Here is a 27,890-nt window from a genome sequence, read left to right as displayed (position 1 = left end):
TCCTAGTAAAGCCCCACCCCCATCTTAAATTTCTACGTGAGAAACGTGTTTTCTACATTTTTATCAGTTTTTAAAAATCATCACTTTTAAGCAGACAAAGCCTTTATGTGTCGCTCTGAATTTCTAATTGATTTAGAATTCCAAGAAAAAAGCGTTTTGTTCCACAACGGCGTGAAATGATCACGTCTTTCACTCTACTTCTCTCTTGTAGTAAAGCAGACCTTGCTGGGTGAGTATTTGTTCTGGTAAATTAGGTCACGGATCATGTTAACTCACTTCTGCTAAACACAGCATTTCCTTATGCACAACATTTCCTTATGCATGTGTCTTTGTACAGCTGTTATACAAAGGGCTGGTGATCAGGGACGCGCTTCGGATTGTTTCGATGTAAACATAATCTCCGCTAAAAGCCCTCTTGAACTTTGCAGGAAATGTGCGTGAAACCATTTTCACGTGTGGAATTTTATCTTCAGCTGGCTGTAGTTAGAATGCCTTATACACCCGTTCTGTATCCTTAGCAAAAATATTTTAAAATTATAACACAGAGTTGTTGGAGAACTTGACAATCATTATTAAATGAGCACAGTACAAATGAATATTGATATTTTTGTTGTATGTACTTTAATTTTAAAAGATATAAACATAACTGTGCTGATATGGATGTTCATTTGAAGGATTTGAGGAATCTATAAAGGATGTCAGAACAACCAAAGAAACATTTGGGCATCTGCGTATTTGTAAAGATTAAAGAGCACCGTAACTGTGAAGTTTGCACACACGAGAGAAGAAATGAGTTTCAATGCACATCATTAAACTGATGGTGTGCTTATCAGTCATGCATTAAACATGTATAGCAGAGGATGGCTTTGATCCATCAATCTTTGGGTTATGGACCCAGTACGCTTCTACTGCGCCACTCAGCTATGTTTAACACAACTGCTTTTGCACCTGAGATGAAAAGTTTCAACGGTAAACGCAGACGTCACTGAGCACTTGGTCTTTTGTAGTACAAATCATCACACGCTGCTCTACATGGGCGTCTTCAAGATCGTTGAGAACCAAAGCTTCTGCCTTCCTGGTTACTGATTCTTTCTTCGTTAATTCCCAAATCTTCAATGAGAATCAGTGAAACGAAAACCAAACACATGTACACACTCGCGTCCTAGCATGAAAGAAAAATGATGGAAGCGTTTGAGAAATAACAAGAGTAGTCTGAACAGCTCCAGCCTATCAACTGCTCTACAAACTGATCGTTATCTCCACACCCAGTTTATAACACTGAAAATGATTCAGGAAGCAAAGCAAAGTTCTAAAAGCAGTGGTTGAAAAGCGTCTAGATACATAAAATGACAATTTCTCAAAAGTAAAATCTTCAGGTTTTTAATATTGTCATCCATATATTTTCGTTTTTCTCTTTTTTACATAACACGCTTTCGAGAAATAGACTGTCTTGTAATGAAGGCTGCATTAGAAAATGTGTATCTAAATTAAAATCGGGTTTATGACTTCTGCGTTTTTCAGCTTTCTTAGCGCTTGGGTCTCGATTCAGATATTGCAATGAAAGCAACAGGGGAGTAAGTTTTCCTTTTCTAAATCAAAGGTGATCTGCTCACAAGGAAGTATAAAAACGTCAGCGTTTACTTTTTGAAGACCGCAAATTGTCGAAACACTATTGCTTCATAAGCTAATAAGTAACGTTTCTGAGCACGCATTGTATTACTAATGCTGTTATTAATAAAAAAAAAGCTTAACTTCACATAATGGAATTTGGACGGCTCAAAGTAGTCTATTCCTTGTACAACTAACTTGCCCGCTGAGTAGAGTTTTAAGCAACGGCAGCAGATATAGCAGTAATAGCAACAGCGTAGAGTGTCACAACACTCTATGAAAGAATTGCGGCTTCAGATCGTTTTGTTCTGTTGAAGCTGCCTACAGGCTCCGAATTGTTGACATTGGCTGTGATCTTCTTTTTTCAGGTTTCATGAAATTCTTCACATATTTGAAATATTTCATTCGGGTTCGCCCAATACACGGTGCAAACCGTACCTGCAGCAGAATGCTGTGGCACATGAAGCCCTTTTGTTTGCCGGTTGTAAGGATTGAGGTGCGTACTACAAATCGAGCAAGCAAAAAGAAAATTAAACAGGAGTCTTTTTTTGGATTGCTAATCCACTGTGCTCTGCTCGTCTAGGTTCAAATCCCATCCTTGTCATAGTTAAGGCCTGAGACGTGTGTGTTTTTTCTAAACGGTGTTTGCATTTGTTTCTTCTTTTACTCCTGTACTAGAGCAGTAATATTTCTAGCGGTGGAAGAACATGGTTTCACATGCTGACAGCAGGAACACGTGGCCACAAGCTGCAGTACATTGGTTTTGGAACAGCAATAACTTTCCTGTGGAGACAGGTGCGCCGGTATTAATACAGCGCTTTCGAGCGGAAAGAGTTACAAGAACTGACTTAAACTTACCAGTTATGTTCAATAGCTAAAAACACAAAACCAACCTCTTCAGTGTTGAATCTAAATAACAGAAGCCAATGCTGCCATCAAGGGAAAAAAATCCTGAGTTATGTAGTTTTGAGACTACATATCTGACTTTCAGTTTGAAGCGGTACAATGGATTCTAGGTCACATTCGTTCTTGATTCAGGATATATATGAGTGTGCTAATGGTTAGAACTGTTTACATGAGGTACAAACGGTAACATTTTCAATGCGAGAAGAAAGTCAGTCCGTGCGCATTTCTCAGCATGCACATTGTCAGGAAAACTAAACCCACAGTGCCAGCAAACCTTTCGATAGCCTGTAGGTACTGCCATTGCAAATGTAACAGGTTGTTCATACACACAAATGACATCGTTGCTATCTCGTAATTAGGAGATAATTTGGTATTTATTAATTAAGATTTTTTTCCTGGGTGGCAAAAATGCGCTTCCGCAATAAATCATAGACTCTGCTTTCAAAATAGCTGCACCAGGCACTTGGACACAGATAAACACAGGGATTTAAAATTCAGGAATATGAATGGTCAACTGCTTACAGTTGGGTTTTTACGTTTTCTTATTTAGCGATTTGTGTATCAATCTTTTAACAATTCATTAAAATGCTAACAACATGTAAAATAAAAACAACAGCACCGTTAAATGAAGGGGAGACAGGTAGTTTTTTTTTTTACAATCAGATTCCAATCTCTAATGCTGTGTGTGAGAGCTTAGGTAACTTTCCTTTTCTCACATTTTCTGACGACTATTCCAAAGGGGCACCCTGTCAACTCCTAATACTTTGTATGTTTGATTATTGTCGTTTTATTTAGAAAAAGTTCAATATTGATCATAACTTTAGAAAATTATGATCACGAATAAAAAAAGGGGCTAAAGATGTGAGTTGCTCTTGAATCAGAGCCGGGTGACACGGGCTTCTGTTCTGATATGGTTGTACGAGAAGCAGGAGGAATCACTTCTCTCCTATGGAGCATGAGCTGAATCAGGAGTGAGACATTTCCTATACTCGTGCATATGTCAACGTTTGACCTACATCGTAAAACTAAAACTAAATTAAAAACTAACATTAAGTTGTCAGAGACATTCATTTATATACGAACAAGAGACAAAGTAATAATTCTACATTAACTTGTCCTACACTGATCAGACTAATTGAAATGTATGAAAGCCCGTTTCTGCCAGGGAGTTAAAAAACGCGCTATGGTATCGCAGAATTCCGACTAAGTAACTCAAAATTGCGACTTGGTAACTCAGAACTCCGACTTTATATCTAAAATGTTCTTTAGCTCAGCTAGCAAGGCCTGGATTCAAGCCAATACAGTGAGGCACGAAGTAGGGTGGGAGCGGCGAGGGCACAAGCCCTAGAACCCGAATCCGTTACAATAACAAAAGGACAGACAATGAAATATGGGCTATTTCGAAGTCGCAAATGTGAGATATAAAGTCAAAATTCTGAGTTTTTAGGTCGCAATTCTGAGATTCTAAGTCACAATTCTGAGATACCATAGTGCGTTTTTTTTTACTCCCTGGCGGAAACGGGCTTCCATTGGTTCTCAGTGCTGCGAAGCAAAAGCAATCTCTGAGAAATCAGACAAATTATTATCAGAACATGTCAAAAGCTGATCAGTATTTCTTTACTGGGAAGCAAAGAACTGCTTGTATTACACATTTTAATATGACATGCAATTACACATGAAAATTAGTAAAAATATTATTGTAAAATTACGTGTTGATAGAACAGCCCCCTCGATAAAAGAAAGTGTGGACGGACGTGTCGCATGTTCCGTACTCTGTCTGACAGCGAGTTTAACACACTGTCTTTGGAAATTAGAAACGAATTGAACAATAAATTAATCTGAGCAAATTTTACACGTGTGGGTGATTTCATTCTGTCGACATTACGTGGAACTCCTCCGCTGGGGTCAGATACACACGGGAAAGTGTTCAGGCGGCTTCACGGAGTCCCGCCTCAGACTGGAAGCAGGTTCTAATTAGACGCTGAGAACAATTCGGGTCTCTGTGTGTAATTGATTGTGTTGATTGAGCGGTAGTGCGACCATGTGTGTGGTAGCATAGTCCTGCTAGTATAAAAACCTAGTCACCGCGTTCACACTTTATGCTCTCTTGCTTCAACACAGTTTGGTGGTTTATGTGTCTTACTTCTGTAGCAGTTTAGCGGGACGTCAATTTGGCGATGCGCTCGTTTCTCTTTGTGCTGTGCCTGTGCGCAGGGGCCGGGCTCCCCGCACTGATCTCCGCCGGGCCGGCTGGCTGGGACTCTCGGGAATTGGCGCTCCAGGCCGACCTCCCGGCTCCTGAAGACGCAGCCCAGTCGGAGGATTTGAACCTGGCAGATGCGCCCTCCGAAGACCTGTCTGCAAGCGAGAACGACTCGCAGTCCTTGGCTCCCGACTTTCGCCGCCTTCCCGTGTCCAGAGACGCGTACTCGCCCTACTTCGACAAGGAGAAGATGAAGCCCGAAGCCGGCAGCCGCCCCTTACCCGCCTACATCAAGAGCGTCCTGTTTCCTCCCCAGCGAGGGCGGCAGCCGGCTCGCCCGGCCATCGGGGGCACCCGAGGAGTGGCTGTGTGGTGCGACTCCAGCAGGATGTACGTGAGGGTCAGTCGGCTCCTGTTCGGCTTCAGCTGTCGGCCATCGGAGGTGACCTTGGGCAACTGCAGCGTCAGCCGAACCACACGCCTTTACTTCTACTTCATCTACGGGCTTCACGAGTGCGGCACCGAGCGATCGGTAAGCGGGTCTTCATCTACAGGCAGTGTATCGATGTGAGCTGTAGGGCCAGTGTCGGGGTTGCCTTTCCTGGGAATATCCCTTCCTCTGTGACCCTGCAGGTTGTCCAGGGCCGCCTGGTGTACTCCAACACTCTCCGCTATGCCCCGCCCTCCTCCAGTGCACCTGTGCATCGCTTCATTCCCTTCTCTGTGCCGGTCAAGTGCTCCTACAACAGGTAGGCAGGGCTCTGCTGCTGCTGAGAAGCCGCTGGGAAAGTGTCCAGAAGCCCCTCATCCCCTCTGTCCTGCAGGTTCCACTACTCCTACAAGGTTGGCTATGTCCCCACGTGGGCCAGGAGAAGGACCTTCTTCAAGGACCTGAAGAACAAGCACAGCTTTGTCCTGCTCACCACCAACTGTAAGCTCCTTGAGCGAGTGGCTCCACCTGCCTGCAGGGGGTGCTGTGTGCAGGTGTAATGCTGCCTCTCTCTCTCTCCAGCCCACTGGGTCCGGCTCTCTCCTAAGGATGAGTACTTCCTGGGTCAGCCCATGTACTTCCAGGCCACTGCCTACTTTGCCACAGCGGAGCAGAGGCTGTACATTCACTTGTGTTACGTAACGGAGAAACCGGACCAGCACTCCCAGCCCCGTTTCCCCGTGATCGACAACTTGGGGTACGGCCCCTTCTGGGAGGAGAGGTGGACAGGAGCCCCGAGAGCCTGCAGGGGTTCATCCTTGTCCTTGTCCCCAGGTGCATGGTGGACAGCAAGGCAGATGGCTGCCTGTCCAGGTTTGTCCCCTCCAAGCAGAAGGATGTGCTCCGCTTCACAATTGATGCCTTCCTCTTCCAGAAGAAGCTGTCCAGGAAGGTACTGCTCTCAAAGGCTGCTCAGCCTTCCTGCTCTACTGATTCATGGTCTGCTTTTCCATCCATGATCTAGATGTGAACCAGACTGTGGCAGCTGTAGTGCCTAGAGCTGCCAGCTTGCCTTCACTGATGGCAGAAGTTCCTTCTCTGTCCCTCTATTGGCCTTGATCCCTTAATGCTGTGACCATCCCTCTTGCAGCATGAAGTGACTGAGCTGTACATGCACTGTGTCATGGCTGTGGCTCCTGCTAAAGCAACACCAGGGACCAAGTCCTGCACCTACAACAGGGAGGCAAAGAGGTACTTCTGCAAGGAGCCTGCTGAGGGTGCTCTGGGACATGCCAGGTGGGACCTCACCTGTCCTCCTCTCCTCCAGGTGGGAGGAGCTGTATGGTGACCATGAGGTCTGTGTCTGCTGTGAGTCCAGGTGTGCTGGCAGACAGAATGGAGGTGGGTCTGGTTCTTTATCCCTTGTTGATACATCTCTGCCCAACAGAGAACTATGAGGAATGATCCTTCCTGGGCAAAGTGGCTGTTTAGATGAGTAGCATCACTGTTGGTCTCCAGCTGAAGCAGATCCCTCGCTGCTGGGTGCTGCTTGTCCACAGGTACCAGGAGCCTGGTGACCAGCAGTAGGGTGGCTGTGGCACCAGTAGAGGGTCCTCTGGGTGTGGAATCTGCCTGGACTGAGGATGAGGAGGGAGACCCTCAGAGCTCCAGTGAAGATGCTGAGGGGGCTCGAGGGGACAGAGAGGCTGCAGGACAAGATGCTGAGAGCACCAGTGAGGATGTGGAGGGAGCAGAGGACTTTGGAGAATCATCACCCCCTCCCCTCCCCCTTTTCAGCTGGGGGGGCGGCTGGAGTAGTAAGTGGGGTAATGTACCTAGGTTCAGTTTAAGCACTAAGACATGAGGAGACTAAAGTAAGTCTTTTTATCAAAGACTGTAATATTTCTAATGACCAAAAGCACAGAAAGGTGACAACTTGTTCTGCCACTAGCAGTGACAGTTAATTGGGAAGTATGTATGCAGGAAAAAAGGGAGGGGTGGGTTCATAAGGCCAAAACCATCACAAAGAATTAACCCACACCCTTCACTCTGTAGTTAATCTGATTTCTGAACAAAAGTCTTTATGCACTTTTTCATCAAACCTAAAATAATGGGAGTTTTGGGGGAACATGACTGACTTGCTGCACTTATTTGGGCTTCAGGAACAATACAACAGCATGTTAAAAACAAAGCTTTTGCTGTTGGTCTCATATTTAAGGTGTTTTTGAGATTAAATGCTTTCTCAATTGACAGGAGCCACTTCCTTATTCAGAGGGTAGTGGGAGTCTGGAGCCTACCTGGGCATCCTGCAGGTTACAGGAGTAATCACAGACTGTACCCCGAGAGCCATTGTGATATACCTCAACCCTCCCAGAGCAGGCACCTCCTCCAGCTAACCTGAGGGACCAGTGGTCTAGAGAACAAAATAAAGCTGATTAACAGACAGAGACACTTAATTTTAATGTTTCTTTATTAGCCCTATACAATTTCTTGCATTAGGAATTCATCTTTTCACATACCGCAGCTTTTCTCTGTGAAGACACAGACGGGGAGCAAACCTTGGGGTCAGAGCACAGGGTCTGCCATTGTATAGCACCCTTGGAGCAGTTAGGGTTAAGGGCCGTGCTCAGGGGCCTAACAGAGTAGGATTCCTCTGCCAGCTGTGGGATCTGAACTGGCAACCTTCCAGTTACGGGGACAGATCCTTAGTCACAGAGCCACCACTCTGCTACCACTTTATGCTCCAGTCTATTTTCTTCCTTCCTGGCTTGAAACATCTATTAAACATCAATGCAGAATACAGCTAGGCTACTCTCTGGTTCAGTGCACTGACGCGATTGGTTATTATTTTTTTTAAAGTGTATGTAGCCCCTATCTTGTTATGTGGCGCATACCTGTGAAACAATTTAAGAACTGATTTACTTTATCAACTTATGGCCACATCCTGTAAACTCACTTGAACATGTTTCCTGGCCTGAGGCTGTGGAACAGGATTTGAGACTCCAAGGCACGGATGTCTTCTCTTCAGCTAAATGCAGTGGGGAAACTACTCATTTGGAAGATGAAACAGCACCATCTGTCTGGCTGAGGTGAACTGCAGGGGTAGTGAGCTTCACGTGCGGAACTGCTGGCATGCTCCCCTGGGACAGAGTGACTGTTGGCACAAGGAGGATGCTGTGGTCACCTGTACAGGTGAGTGGGAGCAGCTGGAGGTCTCAGGGTGTTCAGGGCTGCTCTCACTACAGGAATACAGATGTAAATAATAATGAAGAAGCCAACACATATTCTGCCTATTAGAAAAACAATTAGTGTGAGCCCTGGCTATTAAATGCTCTATATTAATGTAGTGTGTATTTGTCTTGGCTATGACCTCTTTTGTGCTTTCTGAATCTCAACCATCCCTTTTCCTTTTTCTTCAGGTTTGGGATCTCAAAACCATCCAATGATGACGGGTAATGCAGTTGACAGAAGGGAATACGAGACGCTTCCATTCGTCTAAATGCTGCTGCTGATTCTCAGGAGTACTGCTGTCTATAAACCATGGCCTCTCTGTTTCATTTTTGTCAAGAAATACAGAAGAACTGCTGTGAATCTCCTCATCAAAATCATTTTATCTTGTATTACTGCTCTTCCTACTTCAACCAGCACTTCTTCCTTGAAGACGGGTAAAATCCCCAGTTTCTAGTCTCTGTACAGATGAACACAAGATTAAGACACAAGTTCATTTTCTGATCTGTCTCCTTGCTCAGGCAGCACCAGGACAACACCCCAGACAGGCTTGTCCATCTCACCCCTGGTCCTCCTGCTGCTGGGGGCTCTGCTCTTTGTAGTGCTTGCCCTGTTAGCGGGGCAGCTGATCCAGAACAGCAAGCTGAAGAAAGGTAGGGAGGGAATTCACCGTCCAAAAACTGTCCTCTAGTGGTCATTACTGTCACACAAAACTGATCTACATTGAACTTCAGGAAAACATTCTGCTCTAAATGATCAATTACATTCTGTCTAATTGAATGTGGATGTTGGATGTGAACAATTTTAATAGGGTGGAGAAAACCATCTTAAATTTAGGAAAGAGTATAAATAATTACAGATGAAGATCTGAAGAAATTTGCTGATTTATGTGATTATAAAATTTACTGTATATAGATGCAGCCATTCAAAACGAGCAGGCGATACCTCATTATTTTGCTGTGCACTTGACGCAGCCTACCACGAGTTACCATAAATTCTCGTATAGTACCTCATAATACCACGTGGTACCTTAAGTAAAATAATAGTATCCGGAATTTCCACAAGGTGGAGCTAATAAAGCACAACCTCTCATGTTTGAGTTGTCGCCATCAAAGTCTTTAACGAAGATATTACTAATAGTATTAATCATGAATGACCTTGGACAACCTGTAAACTCAAAGTATTGCCCTGGTCCACATTCTTTTTTTCGTTGACCGTCTTTGTAAAAGTAACACCACAGCGTTTCGCAATCACTCATTTGTTTCCAATCATGCAAAGTACAGTAATCTTTGAGAATTTCCGATTCACCATGCCTTTCGCATCACATGCTCATAAAAGAGATTGATTTAGGAACATAAACATATTACTGTATGCAAACTGTACTGTATACAGTATGTATATGTATATTTAATGTCTTAACTGTGCCCGTTTAAGTATTGAATATTTATATGGAATTTTACCACTGAAGGGAAATCTTGGTAGCTGAGCATAAAAAGAATAGGAGCATACTGCAACGCGTGTGAAGGCCATAAACGATATTAATTTTGGAACATAAACATACAGTATATATTTGATTAAAAGGGAATATAATATTGAATAGCGTATTTAAAGAAATTAATAATGATATAATTATATTCATGTACCGCAACACAAGAATAGTACACGCTGTACAATGTCTGCTGATACTGTTTCTCTAGGGCTTTTTCAACACACCTCATGCGACCTTGCCAGTGGTGCTGTGGGCTAGGTTACTGACTTGTATATCTCATGTAGGGTGTTTGAATCCAGCTACAACCATGACTTTTTTTTTTAACAAACATTTCTTTGAAAAAATAAAATGGTGTAGGGTTACTGTTTTGATTTAAGGACGATCTGTCAAAGTGCAATGAAATACAATGTTATTGTTGTTTTTATCCTGTAAAGCGTTTTGAGAAGCCACCTTTTAAAGGTGATATATAAAAGCGCCAATTCTTATGGAATGTGTTTGCTTTCTTTTTTCAGCGTGGAATAAACCTATTACTTGATTCTTATGGATGCCCGGTTCCGCCGGGGATTCAATTTTTTTTTTAAATTTTTGTAATCGCGTATCTGAGGAAATAGCAGTATAACCTTATTCATGCACAAACAGGGGCATATTACATTATTAATTGGGGTGTCTCCTCTTGCCAGAAAGCTCTAAATTGCATTTTGAGTGCGGTTTTTGACTTTTTTTTTAAATTGCAACCCATAAATAAAGCTGATACTGTTTAGACTTTTAATTATTTTAAACTGTATTACAGCAGCACAATGCAATGTAAATTGCAAAAATGCACTTGGAATCTGTCCAAGCCCTTCTCTGTCAGGCATTTTCTTTTACTGTAAAGGACACAAAAACTCCCTTGCTTTTAACAGAGCGTTTCATAATTTCCAACTACAAAAATTATTTAAACTGCGACACTTATCATCCAACCAGAGCTCGAAATATCACAAGGATCCTCAAGAGCACAGCAAAGACTGTATTAAAAGTATACTAGTGACAAACTAGTATACTTTAGATCTTTTTTTTCTGAACCGGGGAAAATCTGATCATGTTTCTCTATAACAATAATAAAAAATATTATTTTACATATCACCTTTATGAGATATCACCTTAAGGACAGCACATACAAGGGTTAATTGCACAATGAACCGCGCCAAGAAATTTAAAATAGTCTTCTTTAGGTGTGAGGGTAGGAGTGGATCGCAGCAGGCATAATCAGCAAATTAGGAAAACAAAGAACAGGACAGGTGAGACGTGTATCCAGAGAGCAAGTGATCAGAAAAAGGAACTGCTGTTACGCCCAGGTTGTCGACGCAATTGTTTTAACTTGCTAATGCATCAGACACATTTCCTGGCGTATTGTGTTTTAAATAAAATAGGAGTCTTTCCCCGGTATAAGCTCATCGGTATGGTGTAAGTTTTATCTGTACCATACCATACAGTATATAGGTACAGAATTCAAGCTGCACTACTGTATCGCTTTGGTAAGGAGACGGACAATGGCCAAAATCACGAAGACTCTCTCACACCAAATAATGAAGATGAAAAGAAACGGGAAGTCAACACGGGACATTGTACAGCATTTGGCTTCGATGGACATCTTCGTTTGTGAAAGCACAGTGAGACGACATCATAAAGCGGAGAGGAGGCAAAGAGAATCTAAACTGAGGACGATTCAAAGGTAAATAACTTTCTAAAAATACCTTTCTTGCATGTAAATACAACTACGCACATTATTTTTAAAACTAACTGTTGATCTCTTTTTTTTCAAGTCCTATTGTGCGAGCTATCGACAAGCTGACTGATGAAAATGATGAGCTGCCGGCGATGCAAGTCCAAAGACGGCTATGGGCTGACCTCGGTGCGAACATTAGCCCGACATCGATAAGAAGAGTACGCAGCAGGCTTGGATGGAGATACAGAAAAACCAACACATGCCCCATGATAAGGCTAAAAAACAGAGGAAAGACTCAAGCAAGTGCTCCAATGGATTGAACAGGGGGAGGCATTTCAGGATGTACTTTGCGTGATGTACACAGGCATTCACGACAGCAACATACGAAATGTTTGCACGTACTGTATAGTTAAGTTATTACTTGGTTTTCAAAGTGCAATGAAATACAATATTGTTGTTGCTGCTGTTCTGGTTGTTTTTATCCCGTAAAGCATTTTGAGAAGCCACCTTTAAAGGCGATATATACTGTAAAACCGCTGATTCTTATGGAATGTGTTCCGCAGGAGATTCAAATTTTTATTTATTTTTTAATCGCGTATCTAAGGAAATCTCAGTATAACTTTGTTCATGAACAAACAGTGGCATGTTATATTATCATTAGTTTTTTTAACAAGGCTCACCAGCTAATGTGAATCGAAACCTGTCTTGCTAGCTTTTAAAGGGAAGAAGGTGACTATTCATAGTTATCAAAAATGACTTAGAATCGATCATGTTGCAATATTTTGAAATATAAAAGTCAATTGATTGTCCATAATATCGCTATTCTATTTTTTCGAAGAAATGTTTGTTAAAAGAAAAGTCACCAGCTAGATTCAAACACACAACCTGTGCATTGTTAGTTACGCACCTAGACCAGTATGCTACAAGACAAATTGCATGAACAGGGAGGCGAAACAGCCCTACACAGCCCTGTCGCAGTACACGAATATAATTATACCGTTATTAAATTCTTTAGATACGCGATTCCATATTATATTCCCTATTAATCAAATTCTAAAAGTATGCTTGTTGACTCCGGTATCACGTTAGTTAAAGACTTAGATGCTTAGAATGTTTAGGGAGAAATGGAATACTGGTGTGTATTTTTTTCTTTAAAGTACCAAGACCAGCTATATACTGTATGTTTATGTTCTAAAATTAATATCGTTTATGGCCTTCACACGCGTTACAGTATGCTCCTATTCTATGCTCAGCTACTAAGATTTCCCTTCAGTGGTAAAATTCAATATCTACAACGGGCACAGTAAAGACGTTTACAGTAAGTCTTTCTACAACAGACCAACGGAACACGAGTGCCCTGTCGGTCAACCAATCACGGACCGCGTCATATTGCGTCATGATACGCGATACCGCAGCCAATTACCTGCGGTACGTGTCTGTACCGCACACTTTGAATGGCTGCATCTGTACGTCTTTTGCCCACTGGGAAAACTACAGCAGCAGGAGTAACAATAATGACAACAACATGTTTGGAGTTCGGCATTTCATTTATTCTGCGGAAACATCGTATCGGAATGAACTGCCTGAGATAAAAGAGTAATTGCGGCTTCAGATCGTTTTTACAGAGCATTGCGTTGTTCTGTTCATGCTGACTACACGCTTTACATTTGTCATTTACTGCAAGCGTTGCTTTTCCAGGTTTTTCTGAAATTCCTCGCATTTGAGCCAGCACTAAAATATTTCATTCCCGTCGCTGAATACATCGTGAAAACGGTATTTGCAATGGAATGCTGCCACACATGAAACCTTTTTGTTATTCGGTTCTGAAGTTTGAAAATGAAAATAAAACGGGGGTCACTTCATAGGCTTGAAAGAAGTCCAAGCAGCATAAAAACCCGCAAATTCTCACAAAGGCTGCACCTTTCTTCTGCTGCTGTTATAAATCAGCCTTAAACATTTGAATGCATACCTTACTACTGCTCATCACATTCACGTGTTTACTAAGCTTTTTTCTGTCCGTTATGTTTTTGCTAAGCAGTTTCTCCGTTTTCCTCGTACTGTGATTGTCAGCGAGCACAACAAGACTGAAACAGTGTAAAGGCAGGTAAAAAAGACAGGGTAAAACGCCTGATTGTCGGGAGTGGGATTTGAACCCATGCCTCTATTTGGAGAGTGAAACACAAAGCTTATAAGACACGAAGCTGTGAATTTGCTGTTTTAAACTGCTCGACTATCCTGAAAAAATGTGTGCTGATTGCACCAGTCGCATGCAATTTTCCGTAACTTTAGGATGATTGATACAAATGGACGAACACAATTTGTGGCGTTTAGCATGACATGGAAAACGGTACCGGAGCATTCGGGTCCGGAATACCAGACTCAGAAACAGTTTTTACCCCCGCACTATCAAACTATTAAACTCCCAGCCTTTCTCACTCTCTCCTCACCTCTCACCTATGATCTGAGCCTCACAGTGCCTTCTTTCTTACCAAAAACCCAGACACACTGAAAATCTACCTCTACCATACATGTCAAAAGCTCACTCCCCATCATTTCTATCCCTTTATTTCATTCTTTTGATGCATGGTTTTGCACATAACCTGTTACATTTTTGTTGTTTTGCACACTGCCTGTTGTTGTTTTTTGCACATTGGTTGTTGTCTCTGTCTTTCTTTTGTTATACAATTGTATTGTTGTTGTGTTTTTTTCTTTGTACTACTTATGTCCGAGAGCTAGCTAAATAGCATTTCGTTATACCATATACCTGTGTATGAGTATAATGACAATAAACTTGAACTTGAACTTGACATAGTCTTGCAGGCAGTATATTATTTTATCGTTTAAAAAAACACGGTCTTCTCGTTCCTAAGTCAGATTTTTAGTGATTTCGAACGTTACTTCCAACCTGGACTGACAGCTCATCCGATTTGTTTGTGATCAGACCGTGGAGTGGGGGGCTGTACCAAGCGCACGTTCCTTTCCAATGCTGAGGCAATCATTCGGAAGATGGGTGTGAAGAGAGACAAGCTTTGTCGACTAAAAAACAAGGCAGGATATGCAAGAATACTAATCACTGGCGACAGTTATGCTCTCTTACTATTGAGACTCCTACATATGGAGTTTTTGAAGACTTTGAAACCAAAGGAAAGCGGAGACAAATAAAACAGGCACGGGAGAGGCTTGAACACACAATCTTCGGTTTCCGAGACCAACACCTTACCACTTGTCCACCACGCCTTCAAGTAAATATGGGAATAATGTTGTTCAAATTATTTTTTTCTGAATCTGGTTTACATCGCCTGGAGGCAGCAACAACAATAAAAGGGATACTTAACAAGGCGATACACTGTAGCAGTGTGACTCCAACAGATGCTCCTGAAGAGCCTGGAGGTTTAAGCCAGCTCCTTAGAGCGCTTGGCCGCGTTGTTCTCAACAGCAGCTCTTCACCTTTTGTTGTTTGACGTAGTTGTTTTATAAAGCGTGGAAACGACCGCAACTTTGGCATCTCTGGCTATAGTTCTTCTGTAGAGCAGGCTTTCACACCTCTGCTTAAGTGCCCTTGAAGTCATTTTATTTTTACAGGAAGACGCATTCCCTAACGATCTCTCCTGTTTTAGAAATGCTTCATAAGGCGTGTTTGATTCAGGACAAACAGTATACTAATTGTACAATGCAGATTTATGCGGCATTCGTACTGGATTTGAGTGGGATTCTGAAATACTTCTTGCAAAGGTATTCAGACTTTCTTGAACCTATAATAAAAACACAGACCTGAAACTCCCTAGCTTCCAATCTCTGATGTTGCTGTCCTTAAACTCGGACGTGATGTTCTGCAGACGTGTGCATAATGTCCTGTTTTCTTACAGTGTAGACATTTTGCTGTTCACGCTCCGCATTCATCTGCTTTGTGCATTGTTAGTCCGCACCTGTAACATGTAATGTCAGCCGTCCCCTGTTCTTCTATATCTCTTGCATGACTGCGTCCTGCTGTTGGGCTTTTGGTTGTAAAGTTTGAGCGAACGCCCCGTTCAGTGTCACTTTGTCACTGTGGTCAGAAAGCATTCTTGATTCTGCTTGAGCATGAATTCGTGAATTCTAGCGACTGTAAGAGCTCTTTCTAAAGTCAGCCCTTCCTCCTGCAGCAATTTATAGTCTCTTATGTGCACATTTTTCCACAAGTTGATATCTTAACATGTCAGTTTCCAATACTCCAAAGTCACAAGATTTAGCCAGTTCTCTTAGTGCAGTCACAAAAGCAACAACAGATTCATCCTGAGACTAAGTTCTCTGCCTAAATTTATGCCGTTCCAAAACCACTTTTCTCCGCGGTGTAAAGTAAGCGTCTAAGGCAGCTACAGTCTGTTCATATGTACCTTTTTCTCCAGGGAGGTTGGCGAAAATCCGCTGCACGGGAGCCCCGATACAGTGCAGTAGTGTAGCCCGTCTTACGGCATCCTGAGCTTCTGTAGATCCACTGGCTATTTAAAATAATCTGTACGACTCCATCCATATCTTGTATTCCTTATTCAAATCCGGAGCTCCGAGGTTCAGTAGAAGCGGTGGAAAAAGCCGGGCATAAGCAAAGCTTCTCGGCGCGGCTGCCATATCTTCCATGGCGCAAGCTAAACGAAAAGTCCGAAAATTCAGAAGTTCGTTTCTACCAGCAAGAGAACTAAAATCTGCAGTGTTCTGCTCGCTTTGAGTCCGTCAACCACTCATCTCTCGTCGCCATAAATGTTGTGTATCTTAATAAAGAGACGTTTTTATATTATTTTAACTATTTTGTTAACTACACAGATCACGCCCTTACACCATATATTCCCGCCTTCTACTCTCTCGTTCTGTTGTCTCGCGATGTCTACTCACTATACTGTAACGCAACGGGGGCTCAGGCAGGCGCCCTTGCCGCATCTGGTCGGCCCCATCCCGACTGGAGGCTCGAACCCGGGACTTCCGCGTCTCTCTGCAGTGACCTAGCCCCGTGAGCTAAAGAGAGATCTCTCTACAGCCCAGTAGCTGTAGTCCTGCTATCACAGGGAAGGGCGGTGACGTCACCCGCTCTGGTACGCTGGCTCTTACACAGTGCTTGTCGGCCGTAAGCGTTACAATACTACATTTAGCATGACTTCTTGTTGCAGTTGAGCTCAAAGCTGGAGATGATCTCCATATTCTACCGCCGTAACTAGTCCGAAACGTAGTACACAGTACACACTTTTTAAGTGTGTTTCAGCGCCCTGTCACAGAAAGGTACCCCAGTCTCCCGCGCAACAAGCGGGGGTACTCAGCACTATACTAACGAGGAGCACTTGTCTGGAGCTGAGCGTCAGCTCTGTTTACTGTCAGCAGTCATTTCCTCATTTCTAAAGACTTTTTCACTTGCTCTCAGCTTTTAAAGACGGTCATAAACGCTCAAGAAGTAATTCATGTCAGTTTGAAGTCTGTTTCTGTTGTCTCTGTTGTCTCAGCTCTTGATAAAGAAAAGCCGTGCGTGGGAGACTCCCTCTCTGAAGAAGTTTGCCGTCACCCTGCGAGGGAGAAGAGCCATCAATCACTGAGGCAACCACTGACACAGTTAACATTAAACACGTGAAATGCGAGATGTTGTGATTTTTTTCCCGCTTAAGGCTTCTATCGTTTCTACTCTAACGAGAAAGACCTCTTTATTAGAAGTGAGATTTTAACAAACGTCTCCAGGGTTAACTGCGACCTGAACGCAACGCCTTAGACCACCAGCCATCTTGCCTGTGGTACTTAGAGCAGCGCTCAATAAAAATGATCAGAACCCGAAAGCGCTTCTTATGCGGATCAGTATATTCCGATACCACTGGTTCTGCAGAAGAAATAAGAAAAGCCGAACTCAAAGCAGTGTGTTGCCATTACGGGTACTCTGTCTGCAGCTGCTTTAAGATCTACTCACACCGTGTTGCCATTAAGGCTACCTAGTTAAAAAAAAAACTTATCGTCATCTTTTTGAACGTGATTATTAGACACCCGTTAAATCTCCACCGAGGTTTCTTGAGAGATCTTTCAGCGAGCGAGTATTAAAAAACTACGTCGCTTCCAACCTCTGCTCTCACTGTAAACTCGGACGTGATGTTCTGCAGATGTGCAGTGTGCCTTTCCTCTTGTCGTATTCAAGAGTACTCACTGTGTGCGCTCCTCACTGCGTGTTCTGTACTCTACTGTGATTTAATTTAGATGATTACGTGGAGTAGAGTGACAAGATCTACTTGAACATTTTCGGTTTGTGAAATGAAAAACTAAATACACTACTGTAAATACAAGTAATGGACATTTAAAATAACCACAGTACAGCTAGAAGAGTGAAAGATAAGAGACTATTTAGAATGACATTCACAATAGACTTAAGAACAGCACAACCGCCCGAACAGGGACTTGAACCCTGGGCCCTCAGATTAAAAGTCTGATGCTCTACCGACTGAGCTATCCGGGCTCTGAAAGAAAGTCGACACTGTCGGGATCCTCGCAAGTCACGTGTTTCTTGTGCCGAAGAGCAGTCATACCTGACCCGTCTGGAATGACCACTGACAGACTTTATCCAGAAGCCACGGCACCACTTCCAGTAGAATGAGAGAGAAATACAGCATGACATGGGTAGTTAAGGGGCTCCCACAATCCATCTTTCCTCACATTACTGATTTTTTTCAATAGCATTTTGACCTTTTTTCACATTCAGATTTTTTTCACATTTAATAAAATCTTTTAATCAACAACATTAAAAAGAAAACAAATGGAACATTTTTTGGAACAATAATTAAAAAAAAAACTTTCAATGCCTTGGTTGTATGCGTTTATAAAGGGAGTTGCAACAGTGCTGAAATGTAAAGAGCATTTCTGTAGAGAAAACGGCATTTTTTCTGCCTTAAGCTTAGGGAGAATGTCTTTTAGAAATTCTATTTTATAACACCTTGCACAGCCTCCCGGCAGACTAACAAATATTTTTTTTGAGAAATTGGCTCACACACCGGAAGACACTAACGTTTATTTACGTTAGAGTATGTGAATAACAGTTTAACCGAAAAAGTTTGTAATTGTGATTTTGTTAAAATTCAATAAATCGTCTATCATCAGTAAGTAATTATTAAGAAAGTGTTTTATTTCATAAATTATAAGACAATTTAGAGAGTTTATAGGTCATAAACGTCGGTTATGTTCTTTTAACTCTAGCATTCAGGATCCAAACCCAGGTGCGGACGGTTGTGTTTCTTGAATCTCTTGTAATCATCAAAAGTCGATGTGTAGTCCTTCAGTACTTTCTCGAGTTGTGCCATGGATATTTTATACGATCAATACTTGTCATGCTCTTTTGCATTTTCATTAACAAACGGAAAAAGTTCAAAGTGTGTTTATGGCTGCGCTTCACATCTACACGAGAGCAGTACAGGACAGTGCGGAGTTCAGAAGGAGGATTCGCTCACTGAATGATCTCTCAAGAAATCCCGGGTAAGATTCAAGAGGTGTTTTCTGCAACAGCCACGGCAAGTGTGAAGCAATCTCTGGATTTCCTGAATTTGAACTAAATTATTAGGGTTAGGGTTAGTTCAAATAATTTAGGATTTAACAGAACTAAATGAGGTACATTTAAAACAGCAGCGCAACTCTGCAGCACGTCGAGTGTGCCTGCATTTAGTTGTGTAAACCTGGCTCTCTCTGAACACAAGGAAAGAGTTCTCACTCAACAGAAGATTGCAATGTGAGTACTGTAATATAAAGCACCTGGAGATGCCAGGGATTGAACCCGGGACCTCATACATGCAAAGCATGCGCTCTACCACTGAGCTACATCCCCAATGAAAAACGTAAAGGAACAGACTTAGAGATGTGCAGATGCTCACTGATCACAATCCACCACTCACGAAGAATGCCTGCAGTTTCCCACTTTCGCGTTTCCTCTACTACAGAATAAATTCATGGGAATGAAGAAATAAGGAAGGAAAAATAATCGCATTGAAGCTTCAAGAGACTGGGCACAAATTAATCTATTATTTTTGTATCCAGTCACACGTGCGACGGTGGTTAATTCCCAGACGGGGAAGTGCTTTTTTTCTACCTCCTTACTCGACTGTCTTTCAATTCTGTTTTATTTGAAAGCTTTTTGCATCTTTTAAGTGCTCTTGATTAAACTATGCATAGAAAAACAGCACTACTGATGATTTTCATGGACCGATGCACACTTGTTCTGTACAACTCGAGTGATAAAGCCCTGTCTGCAAATATTGTAGAAGAACATAAAAGGGTGAAACAACGCCCCAACCACAGGAATGGTAACAAGCAGGATCGTGTTCTTATTTGATAAGTCCTTTTGAGATGTCTTGTCAATGCACACAGGCGTTAGAGCTGAATAATTTACTTTTAGTGGTGTTTTTAAACAAAGATGGAACATGTTATTTCTATACCAGGAACAAAGGAGCTGACTTTAACTTTAAGAGGCAAAAACGACACCTTATCAAAGCTAATATCAACTAAAATGACATCACAACAAAAGAGTGGAGCCTTGAGTGAATAAAATTAGTTTTCATTGGACGTATGTGTCTCCATAACTTTGTAGGTGAGAGAGAGGATTGTGATAATTTGCAGGTGCTTCTCGGAAGTGCGTTGGTGGTACAGGCGCCTTCCAAATAATTGAGTCGGGTTTGAATCCCAGCCAGTACAAACCCAAATCTTTTCAAGATAATTTGTGGTCCGCTAACACATCTTTTGAAACACTACAACAGGTAACACCCCGTGTGAAACATCATGAACATTTGTTAAAGCCTGAGTTGTACATACTCTAACGTAAATAAACGTTAGTGTCTTCTGGTGTGTGAGCCAATTTCTCCAAAAAAATATTTGTTAGTCTGTCGGGAGGCTGTGCAAGGTGTTAAGAAATAGAATTTCTAAAAGACAGGCTCCCTATAACATCAAGGCAGAAAAAATGCTGTTTTCTCTACAGAAATGCTCTTTAAATTTCAGCACTGTTGCAACTCCCTTTATAAAGGGTGTGCAAACGTATACAACCAAGGCATTGAAAGATTTTTTTAATTATTGTTCCAAAAAATGTTCCATTTGTTTTCTTTTTAATGTTGTTGATAAAAAGATTTTATTAAATGTGAAAAAAATCTGAATGTGAAAAAAAATCAGTAATGTGAGGAAAGATGGATTGTGGGAGCCCCTTAACTACCCATGTCATGCTGTATTTCTCACTCATTCTACTGGGAGTGGTGCCGTCGCTTCTGGATAAAGTCTGTCGGTGGTCATTCCAGACGGGTCAGGTATGACTGCTCTTCGGCACAAGAGACAGGTTAATTGCGAGGATCCCGACAGTGTCGATCTTCTTTCAGAGCCCGGATAGCTCAGTCGGTAGAGCATCAGACTTTTAATCTGAGGGCCCAGGGTTCAAGTCCCTGTTCGGGCGATTGTGCTGTTCTTAAGTCTGTTGTGAAAGTCATTCTACATAGTCTTTCATCTTTCACTCTTCTAGCTGTACTGTGGTTATTTTAAATGTCCATTACTTGTATTTACAGTAGTGCATTTAGTGTTTCATTTCACAAACCGAAAATGTTCAAGTAGATCTTGTCACTCTACTCCACATGGTTTTATGAGGCGTGGAAACGACCGCAACTTCATTTCTGAGATGCTTTCTCTCACCTGGTGAAATCTCGACCTCTTTGGCATCTCTGGCTATAGTTCTTCTGTAGAGCACCTCTGCTTATAGTGCCCTTGAAGTCATTTTATTTTTACAGGAAGACGCATTCCCTAACGATCTCTCCTGTTTTAGAAATGCTTCATAAGGCGTGTTTGATTCAAGGGACAAACAGTATACTAATTGTACAATGCAGATCTATGCAGCATTCGTACTGGATTTGACTGGGATTCTGAAATACTTCTTGAAAAGGTATTCAGATTTTTTTGAACCTATAATAAAAACACAGACCTGAAACTCCCTAGCTTCCAATCTCTGATGTTGCTGTCCTTAAACTCGGACGTGATGTTCTGCAGACGTGCAGTGTGCCTTTACTCTCGTAGTTTTCAAAACGACCTCCGTTGTTGGGCGCAGTTAAAGTGGAACTGGCCTGACTGCACAGGAAAGTATGGAATGATAAAATGTTTCTACGGCTCAAAATGTCCCTTTAGACCCTCGGCATGTCTCTGCTAGGAACGGGCAGGTAGAGAGGTTTAACAGATGCTCATGATGTTTCACACGGGGTGTTACCTGTTGTAGTGTTTCAAAAGATGTGTTAGCGGACCACAAATTATCTTGAAAAGATTTGGGTTTGCACTGGCTGGGATTCAAACCCGACTCAATTATTTGGAAGGCGCCTGTACCACCAACGCACTTCCGAGAAGCACCTGCAAATTATCACAATCCTCTCTCTCACCTACAAAGTTATGGAGACACATACGTCCAATGAAAGCTCAAGGCTCCACTCAAGGCTTTATTCACTCAAGGCTCCACTCTTTTGTTGTGATGTCATTTTAATAAATATTAGCTTTGACAAGGTGTCATTTTTGCCTCTTAAAGTTAAAGTCTGCTCCTTTCTTCCTGGTATAGAAAGAACTAAAAGTAAATTATTCAGCTCTACCGCCTGTGTGCATTGACAAGACATCTCAAAAGGACATATTAAATAAGAACACGATCCTTCCTGTTACCATTCCTGTGGTTGGGGCGTTGTTTCACCCTTTTAAACTAAATCATCAGTACTGCTGTTTTTCTATGCATAGTTTAATCAAGAGCACTTAAAAGATGCAAATAGCTTTCAAATAAAATAGAATTGAAGGACAGTCGAGTAAGGAGGTAGAAAAAAAAAAGCACTCCCCCGTCTGGGAATCAACCACCGTCGCCCATGTAACTGGATGCAAAAATAACAGATTAATTTGTGCCCAGCCTCTTGAAGCTTCGATGCGATTATTTTTCCTTCCTTATTTTTTCATTCCTATGAATTTACTCTGTAGTAGAAGAAACGCGAAAGTGGGAAACTGCAGGCATTCTTCGTGAGTGGTGTGATCAGTGAGCATTTGCACATCTCTAAGTCTGTTCGTAAACTTTTTCATCGGGGATGTAGCTCAGTGGTAGAGCGCATGCTTCGCATGTATGAGGTCCCGGGTTCAATCCCTGGCATCTCCAGGTGCTTTATATTACAGTACTCACATCGCAATCTTCTGTTGAGTGAGAACTCTTTGCTCGTGTTCAGAGAGAGCCAGGTTTACACAATTAAATGCAGGCACACTCGACGTGCTGCAGAGTTGCGCTGCTGTTTTAAATGTACCTCATTTAGTTCTGTTAAATCCTAAATTATTTGAACTAATTTAGTTAAGGAAAATGCAAAAGAGCATGACAAGTATTGATCGTATAAAATATCCATGGCACAACTCGAGAAAGTACTGAAGGACTACACATCGACTTTTGATGATTACAAGAGATTCAAGAAACACAACCGTCCGCACCTGGGTTTGGATCCTGAACGCTAGAGTTAAAAGAACATAAGCGACGTTTATGACCTATAAACTTTCTAAATTGTCTTATAGTTTATGAAATAAAACAATTTCTTAATAATTACTTACTGATGATAGACGATTTATTAAATTTTAACAAAATCACAATTACAAACTTTTTCGGTTAAACTGTTATTCACATACTCTAACGTAAATAAACGTTAGTGTCTTCCGGTGTGTGAGCCAATTTCTCCCAAAAATATTCGTTAGTCTGTCGGGAGGCTGTGCAGGGTGTGAAGAAATAGAATTTCTAAAAGACAGGCTCCCTAAGCTTAACATCAAGGCAGAAAAAATGCTGTTTTCTCTACAGAAATGCTCTTTATATTTCAGCACTGTTGCAACTCCCTTTATAAAGGGTGTGCACACGTATACAACCAAGGCATTGAAAGATTTTTTTAAATTATTGTTCCAAAAAATGATCCATTTGTTTTCTTTTTAATGTTGTTGATTAAAAGATTTTATTAAATGAGAAAAAAATCTGAATGTGAAAAAAGGTCCAAATGCTATTGAAAAAAATCAGTAATGTGAGGAAAGATGGATTGTGGGAGCCCCTTAACTACCCATGTCATGCTGTATTTCTCACTCATTCTACTGGGAGTGGTGCCGTCGCTTCATGATAAAGTCTGTCAGTGGTCATTCCAGACGGGTCAGGTATGACTGCTCTTCGGAACAAGAGACACGTGACTTGCGAGGATCCCGACAGTGTCGATTTTCTTTCAGAGCCCGGATAGCTCAGTCGGTAGAGCATCAGACTTTTAATCTGAGGGCCCAGGGTTCAAGTCCCTGTTCGGGCGGTTGTGCTGTTCTTAAATGTCATTCTAAATAGTCTTTTATCTTTCACTGTTCTAGCTGTACTGTGTTTATTTTAAATGTCCATTACTTGTATTTACAGTAGTGTATTTAGTGTTTCATTTCACAAACCGAAAATGTTCAAGTAGATCTTGTCACTCTACTCCCCGTAATCATCTAAATTAAATCACAGTAGAGTACAGAACACGCAGTGAGGAGCTCACATAGTGAGTACTCTCGAATACGACAAGAGGAAAGGCACACTGCACATCTGCAGAACATCACGTCCGAGTTTACAGTGAGAGCAGAGGTTGGAAGCGACGTAGTTTAATACTCGCTCGCTGAACGATCTCTCAAGAAACCTCGGTGGAGATTTAACGGGTGTCTAATAATCACGTTCAAAAAGATGACGATAAGTTTTTTTTTAACTAGGTAGCCTTAATGGCAACACGGTGTGAGTAGATCTTAAAGCAGCCGCAGAGTACCCGTAATGGCAACACACTGCTTTGAGTTCGGCTTTTCTTATTTCTTCTGCAGAACCAGTGGTATCGGAATATACTGATCCGCATAAGAAGCGCTTTCGGTTTTTGATCATTTTTATTGAGCACTGCTCTAAGTACCACAGGCCAGATGGCTGGTGGTCTAAGGCGTTGCGTTCAGGTCGCAGTTAACCCTGGAGACGTTTGTTAAAATCTCACTTCTAATAAAGAGGTCTTTCTCGTTAGAGTAGAAACGATAGAAGCCTTAAGCGGGAAAAAAATCACAACATCTCGCATTTCACGTGTTTAATGTTAACTGTCTCAGTAGTTGCCTCGGTGATTGATGGCTCTTCTCCCTCGCAGGGTGACGGCAAACTTCTTCAGAGAGGGAGTCTCCCATGCACGGCTTTTCTTTATCAAGAGCTGAGACAACAGAAACAGACTTCCAACTGACATTAATTACTTCTTGAGCGTTTATGACCGTCTTTAAAAGCTGAAAGCAGGTGAAAAAGTATTTGGAAATGAGGAAATGACTGCTGACAGTAAACAGAGCTGACGCTCAGCTGCAGACAAGCGCTCCTCTTTAGTATAGTGCTGAGTACCCCCGCTTGTTGCGCGGGAGACTGGGGTACGTTTCTGTGACAGGGCGCTGGTTTAATTTTTTAACAACCTGAGTTCACTTAAAAAGTGTGTACTGTGTACTACGTTTCGGACTAGTTACGGCGGTAGAATATGGAGATCATCTCCAGCTTTGAGCTCAACTGCAACAAGAAGTCATGCTAAATGTAGTATAGTGAGTAGAGATCGCGAGACAACAGAACGAGAGAGTAGAAGGCGGGAATATATGGTGTAAGGGCGTGATCTGTGTAGTTAATAAAATAGTTAAAATAATATGAAAACGTCTCTTTATTAAGATACACAACATTTATGGCGACGAGAGATGAGTGGTTAACGGACTCAAAGCGAGCAGAACACTGCTGATTTTAGTTATCTTGCTGGTAGAAACGAACTTCTGAATTTTCGGACTTTTCGTTTAGCTTGCGCCATGGAAGATATGGTAGCCGCGCCGAGAAGCTTTGCTTATGCTCAGCTTTTTCCACCATTTCTACTGAACCTCGGACCTCCGGATTTGTATACGGAATACAAGATATGGATGGAGTCGTACAGATTTTTTTAAATAGCCAGTGGATCTACAGAAGCTCAGGATGCCGTAAGACGGGCTACACTACTGCACTGTATCGGGGCTCCCGTGCAGCGGATTTTCGCCAACCTCCCTGGAGAAAAAGGTACATATGAACAGACTGTAGCTGCCTTAGACGCTTACTTTACACCGCGGAGAAAAGTGGTTTTGGAACGGCATAAATTTAGGCAGAGAACTTAGTCTCAGGACGAATCTGTTGTTGCTTTCGTGACTGCACTAAGAGAACTGGCTAAATCCTGTGACTTTGGAGTATTGGAAACTGACATGTTAAGATATCAACTTGTGGAAAAATGTGCACATAAGAGACTATAAATTGCTGCAGGAGGAAGGGCTGACTTTAGAAAGAGCTCTTACAGTCGCTAGAATTCATGAAGCAGCTCAAGCAGAATCAAGAATGCTTTCTGACCACAGTGACAAAGTGACACTGAACGGGGCGCTCGCTCAAACTTTACAAACAAAAGCCGAGCAGCCGGACGCAGTCATGCTAGAGATATAGAAGAACAGGGGACGGCTGACATTACATGTTACAGGTGCGGACTAACAATGCACAAAGCAGATGAATGCGGAGCGTGAACAGCAAAATGTCTACACTGTAAGAAAACAGGACATTATGCACACGTCTGCAGAACATCACGTCCGAGTTTAAGGACAGCAACATCAGAGATTGGAAGTTAGGGAGTTTCAGGTCTGTTTTTTTATTATAGGTTCAAGAAAGTCTGAATACCTTTGCAAGAAGTATTTCAGAATCCCACTCAAATCCAGTAGGAATGCCGCATAAATCTGCATTGTACAATTAGTATACTGTTTGTCCGTTGAATCAAACACGCCTTATGAAGCATTTCTAAAACAGGAGAGATCGTTAGGGAATGCGTCTTCCTGTAAAAATAAAATGACTTCAAGGGCACTAAAAGCAGAGGTGTGAAAGCCTGCTCTACAGAAGAACTATAGCCAGAGATGCCAAAGAGGTCGAGATTTCACCACGTGAGAGAAAGCATCTCAGAAAACGAAGCTGCGGTCAATTCCACGCGTTATAAAAACACTAGGTCAAACAACAAGAGCTGAAGAGCCGCTGTTGAGAGTAACGTGGCCGAGTGCTCTAAGGAGCTGGCTTAAACCTCCAGCCTCTTCAGGAGCATCTGTTGGAGTCGCACTGCTACAGCGTATCTCCTTGTTAAGTATCCCTTTTATTGTTGTTGCTGCCTCCAGGCGATGTAAACCAGATTCAGAAAAAAATAATTTGAACAACATTATTCCCATATTTCCTCGAAGGTGCGGTGGCCAAGTGGTAGGGCGTCGGTTTTGTAAACCGAAGATCGTGGGTACACCCCACCCGTGCCTGTTTCATTTGTCTCCACTTTCCTTCAGTTTCAAAGTCTTCAAAAAAACTCGCAATGTAAGAGTCTCAATAGTAAGAGAGCATAACTGTCGCCAGTGTTTAGTATTCGTGCATATCCTGCCTTGTTTTTTAGTCGACAAAGCTTGTCTCTCTTCACACCCATCTTCCGAATGATCGCCTCAGCATTGGGAAGGAACGTGCGCTTGGTACAGCCCCCGACTCCATGGTCTGATCACAAACAGATCGGGTGAGCTGTCAGTCCAGGTTGGAAGTAACGTTCGAAAGCATTAAAAATCTGACTTAGGAACGAGAAGACCATGTTTTTTTAAACGAGTAAACGATAAAATAATATACTGCCTGCAAGACTATGTCAAGTTCAAGTTCAAGTCCAAGTTTATTGTCATTATACTCATACACAGGTATATGGTATAACGAAATGCTATTTACTGTAGCTAGCTCTCGGACATAAGTAGTACAAAGAAAAAAACACAACAATACAATTGTATAACAAAAGAAAGACAGAGACAACAGCCGATGTGCAAAAAACAACAACAGGCAGTGTGCAAAACAACAAAAGGGTAACAGGTTATGTGCAAAAACATGCATCAAAAGAATGAAATAAAGGGATAGAAATGATGGGGAGTGAGCTTTTGACATGTATGGTAGAGGTAGATTTTCAATGTGTATTTGGGTTTTTGGTAAGAAAGAAGGCACTGTGAGGTTCAGATCATAGGTGAGAGGTGAGGAGAGAGGCTGGGAGTTTGATAGTTTGATAGTGCGGGGGTAAAAACTGTTTCTGAGTCTGGTAGTCCGGACCCGAATGCTCCGGTACCGTTTTCCATGTCATACTAAACGCCACAAATTGTGTTCGTCCAGTCGTATCAATCGTCCTAAAATTACGGAAGATCGGATGCGACTGGTGCAGCCAGCACTTATTTCTTCAGGATAGTCGAGCGGTTTAAAACCGCAAATTCACATATTCGTGTTTCACTCTCCAAATAGAGGCACGGGTTCAAATCCCAC

At 42.1% G+C, this 27,890-nt stretch overlaps 1 protein-coding gene, 1 long non-coding RNA gene and 5 other non-coding genes across 9 annotated transcripts; 5 read left to right on the top strand and 2 right to left on the bottom strand.

Annotated features, from left to right (window-relative positions):
- The first annotated feature begins 4,596 nt into the window (after positions 1 to 4,596).
- Positions 4,597 to 7,596, top strand: LOC138243265 (zona pellucida sperm-binding protein 3-like). 3 transcript variants are annotated; one of them, XM_069198810.1, is made up of 9 exons: positions 4,604 to 5,249; positions 5,351 to 5,466; positions 5,542 to 5,648; positions 5,730 to 5,904; positions 5,982 to 6,099; positions 6,298 to 6,398; positions 6,475 to 6,548; positions 6,707 to 6,973; positions 7,401 to 7,596. In XM_069198810.1, the coding sequence occupies exons 1-9, from the start codon at positions 4,692 to 4,694 to the stop codon at positions 7,424 to 7,426; spliced, it is 1,542 nt and encodes a 513-aa protein (XP_069054911.1). In that variant the 5' UTR covers positions 4,604 to 4,691; the 3' UTR covers positions 7,427 to 7,596. The 3 variants fall into 3 exon arrangements, with proteins under 3 accessions (XP_069054913.1, XP_069054911.1, XP_069054912.1); XM_069198811.1 differs by having other exon boundaries at positions 4,606 to 5,249; positions 6,707 to 6,964; XM_069198812.1 differs by lacking the exon at positions 7,401 to 7,596 and having other exon boundaries at positions 4,597 to 5,249; positions 6,666 to 6,824.
- Positions 7,597 to 8,217: 621 nt separating this feature from the next.
- Positions 8,218 to 8,794, top strand: LOC138243316 (uncharacterized). The gene is made up of 2 exons (XR_011192102.1): positions 8,218 to 8,339; positions 8,567 to 8,794. It is a non-coding gene; the product is annotated as an uncharacterized lncRNA (long non-coding RNA).
- Positions 8,795 to 17,950: 9,156 nt separating this feature from the next.
- On the bottom strand, positions 17,951 to 18,023 carry trnak-uuu (transfer RNA lysine (anticodon UUU)). Its single transcript has one exon. It is a non-coding gene; the product is annotated as a tRNA-Lys (tRNA).
- Positions 18,024 to 19,307: 1,284 nt separating this feature from the next.
- On the bottom strand, positions 19,308 to 19,379 carry trnaa-ugc (transfer RNA alanine (anticodon UGC)). The gene has a single exon. It is a non-coding gene; the product is annotated as a tRNA-Ala (tRNA).
- A 1,532-nt stretch (positions 19,380 to 20,911) lies between these two features.
- On the top strand, positions 20,912 to 20,984 carry trnak-uuu (transfer RNA lysine (anticodon UUU)). Its single transcript has one exon. It is a non-coding gene; the product is annotated as a tRNA-Lys (tRNA).
- Positions 20,985 to 22,622: 1,638 nt separating this feature from the next.
- On the top strand, positions 22,623 to 22,694 carry trnaa-cgc (transfer RNA alanine (anticodon CGC)). The gene has a single exon. It is a non-coding gene; the product is annotated as a tRNA-Ala (tRNA).
- A 1,089-nt stretch (positions 22,695 to 23,783) lies between these two features.
- On the top strand, positions 23,784 to 23,856 carry trnak-uuu (transfer RNA lysine (anticodon UUU)). Its single transcript has one exon. It is a non-coding gene; the product is annotated as a tRNA-Lys (tRNA).
- Positions 23,857 to 27,890: the final 4,034 nt, after the last annotated feature.

Source organism: Lepisosteus oculatus, chromosome 14 (genome assembly GCF_040954835.1).
Source record: "Lepisosteus oculatus isolate fLepOcu1 chromosome 14, fLepOcu1.hap2, whole genome shotgun sequence".
In the NCBI taxonomy this organism is placed as follows: domain Eukaryota; kingdom Metazoa; phylum Chordata; class Actinopteri; order Semionotiformes; family Lepisosteidae; genus Lepisosteus; species Lepisosteus oculatus.
This window is presented reverse-complemented; position numbering and strand designations above follow the sequence as displayed.

Excerpts from the sequence above, each read along its gene's own strand:
- LOC138243265 (XM_069198810.1), top strand. The coding sequence starts at position 4,692 with ATGCGCTCGTTTCTCTTTGTGCTGTGCCTGTGCGCAGGGGCCGGGCTC. Across the intron at positions 5,649-5,729 it reads TGTCCTGCTCACCACCAACT|CCCACTGGGTCCGGCTCTCT; the intron begins GTAAGCTCCTTG and ends CTCTCTCTCCAG. Across the intron at positions 5,905-5,981 it reads CCCGTGATCGACAACTTGGG|GTGCATGGTGGACAGCAAGG; the intron begins GTACGGCCCCTT and ends CCTTGTCCCCAG.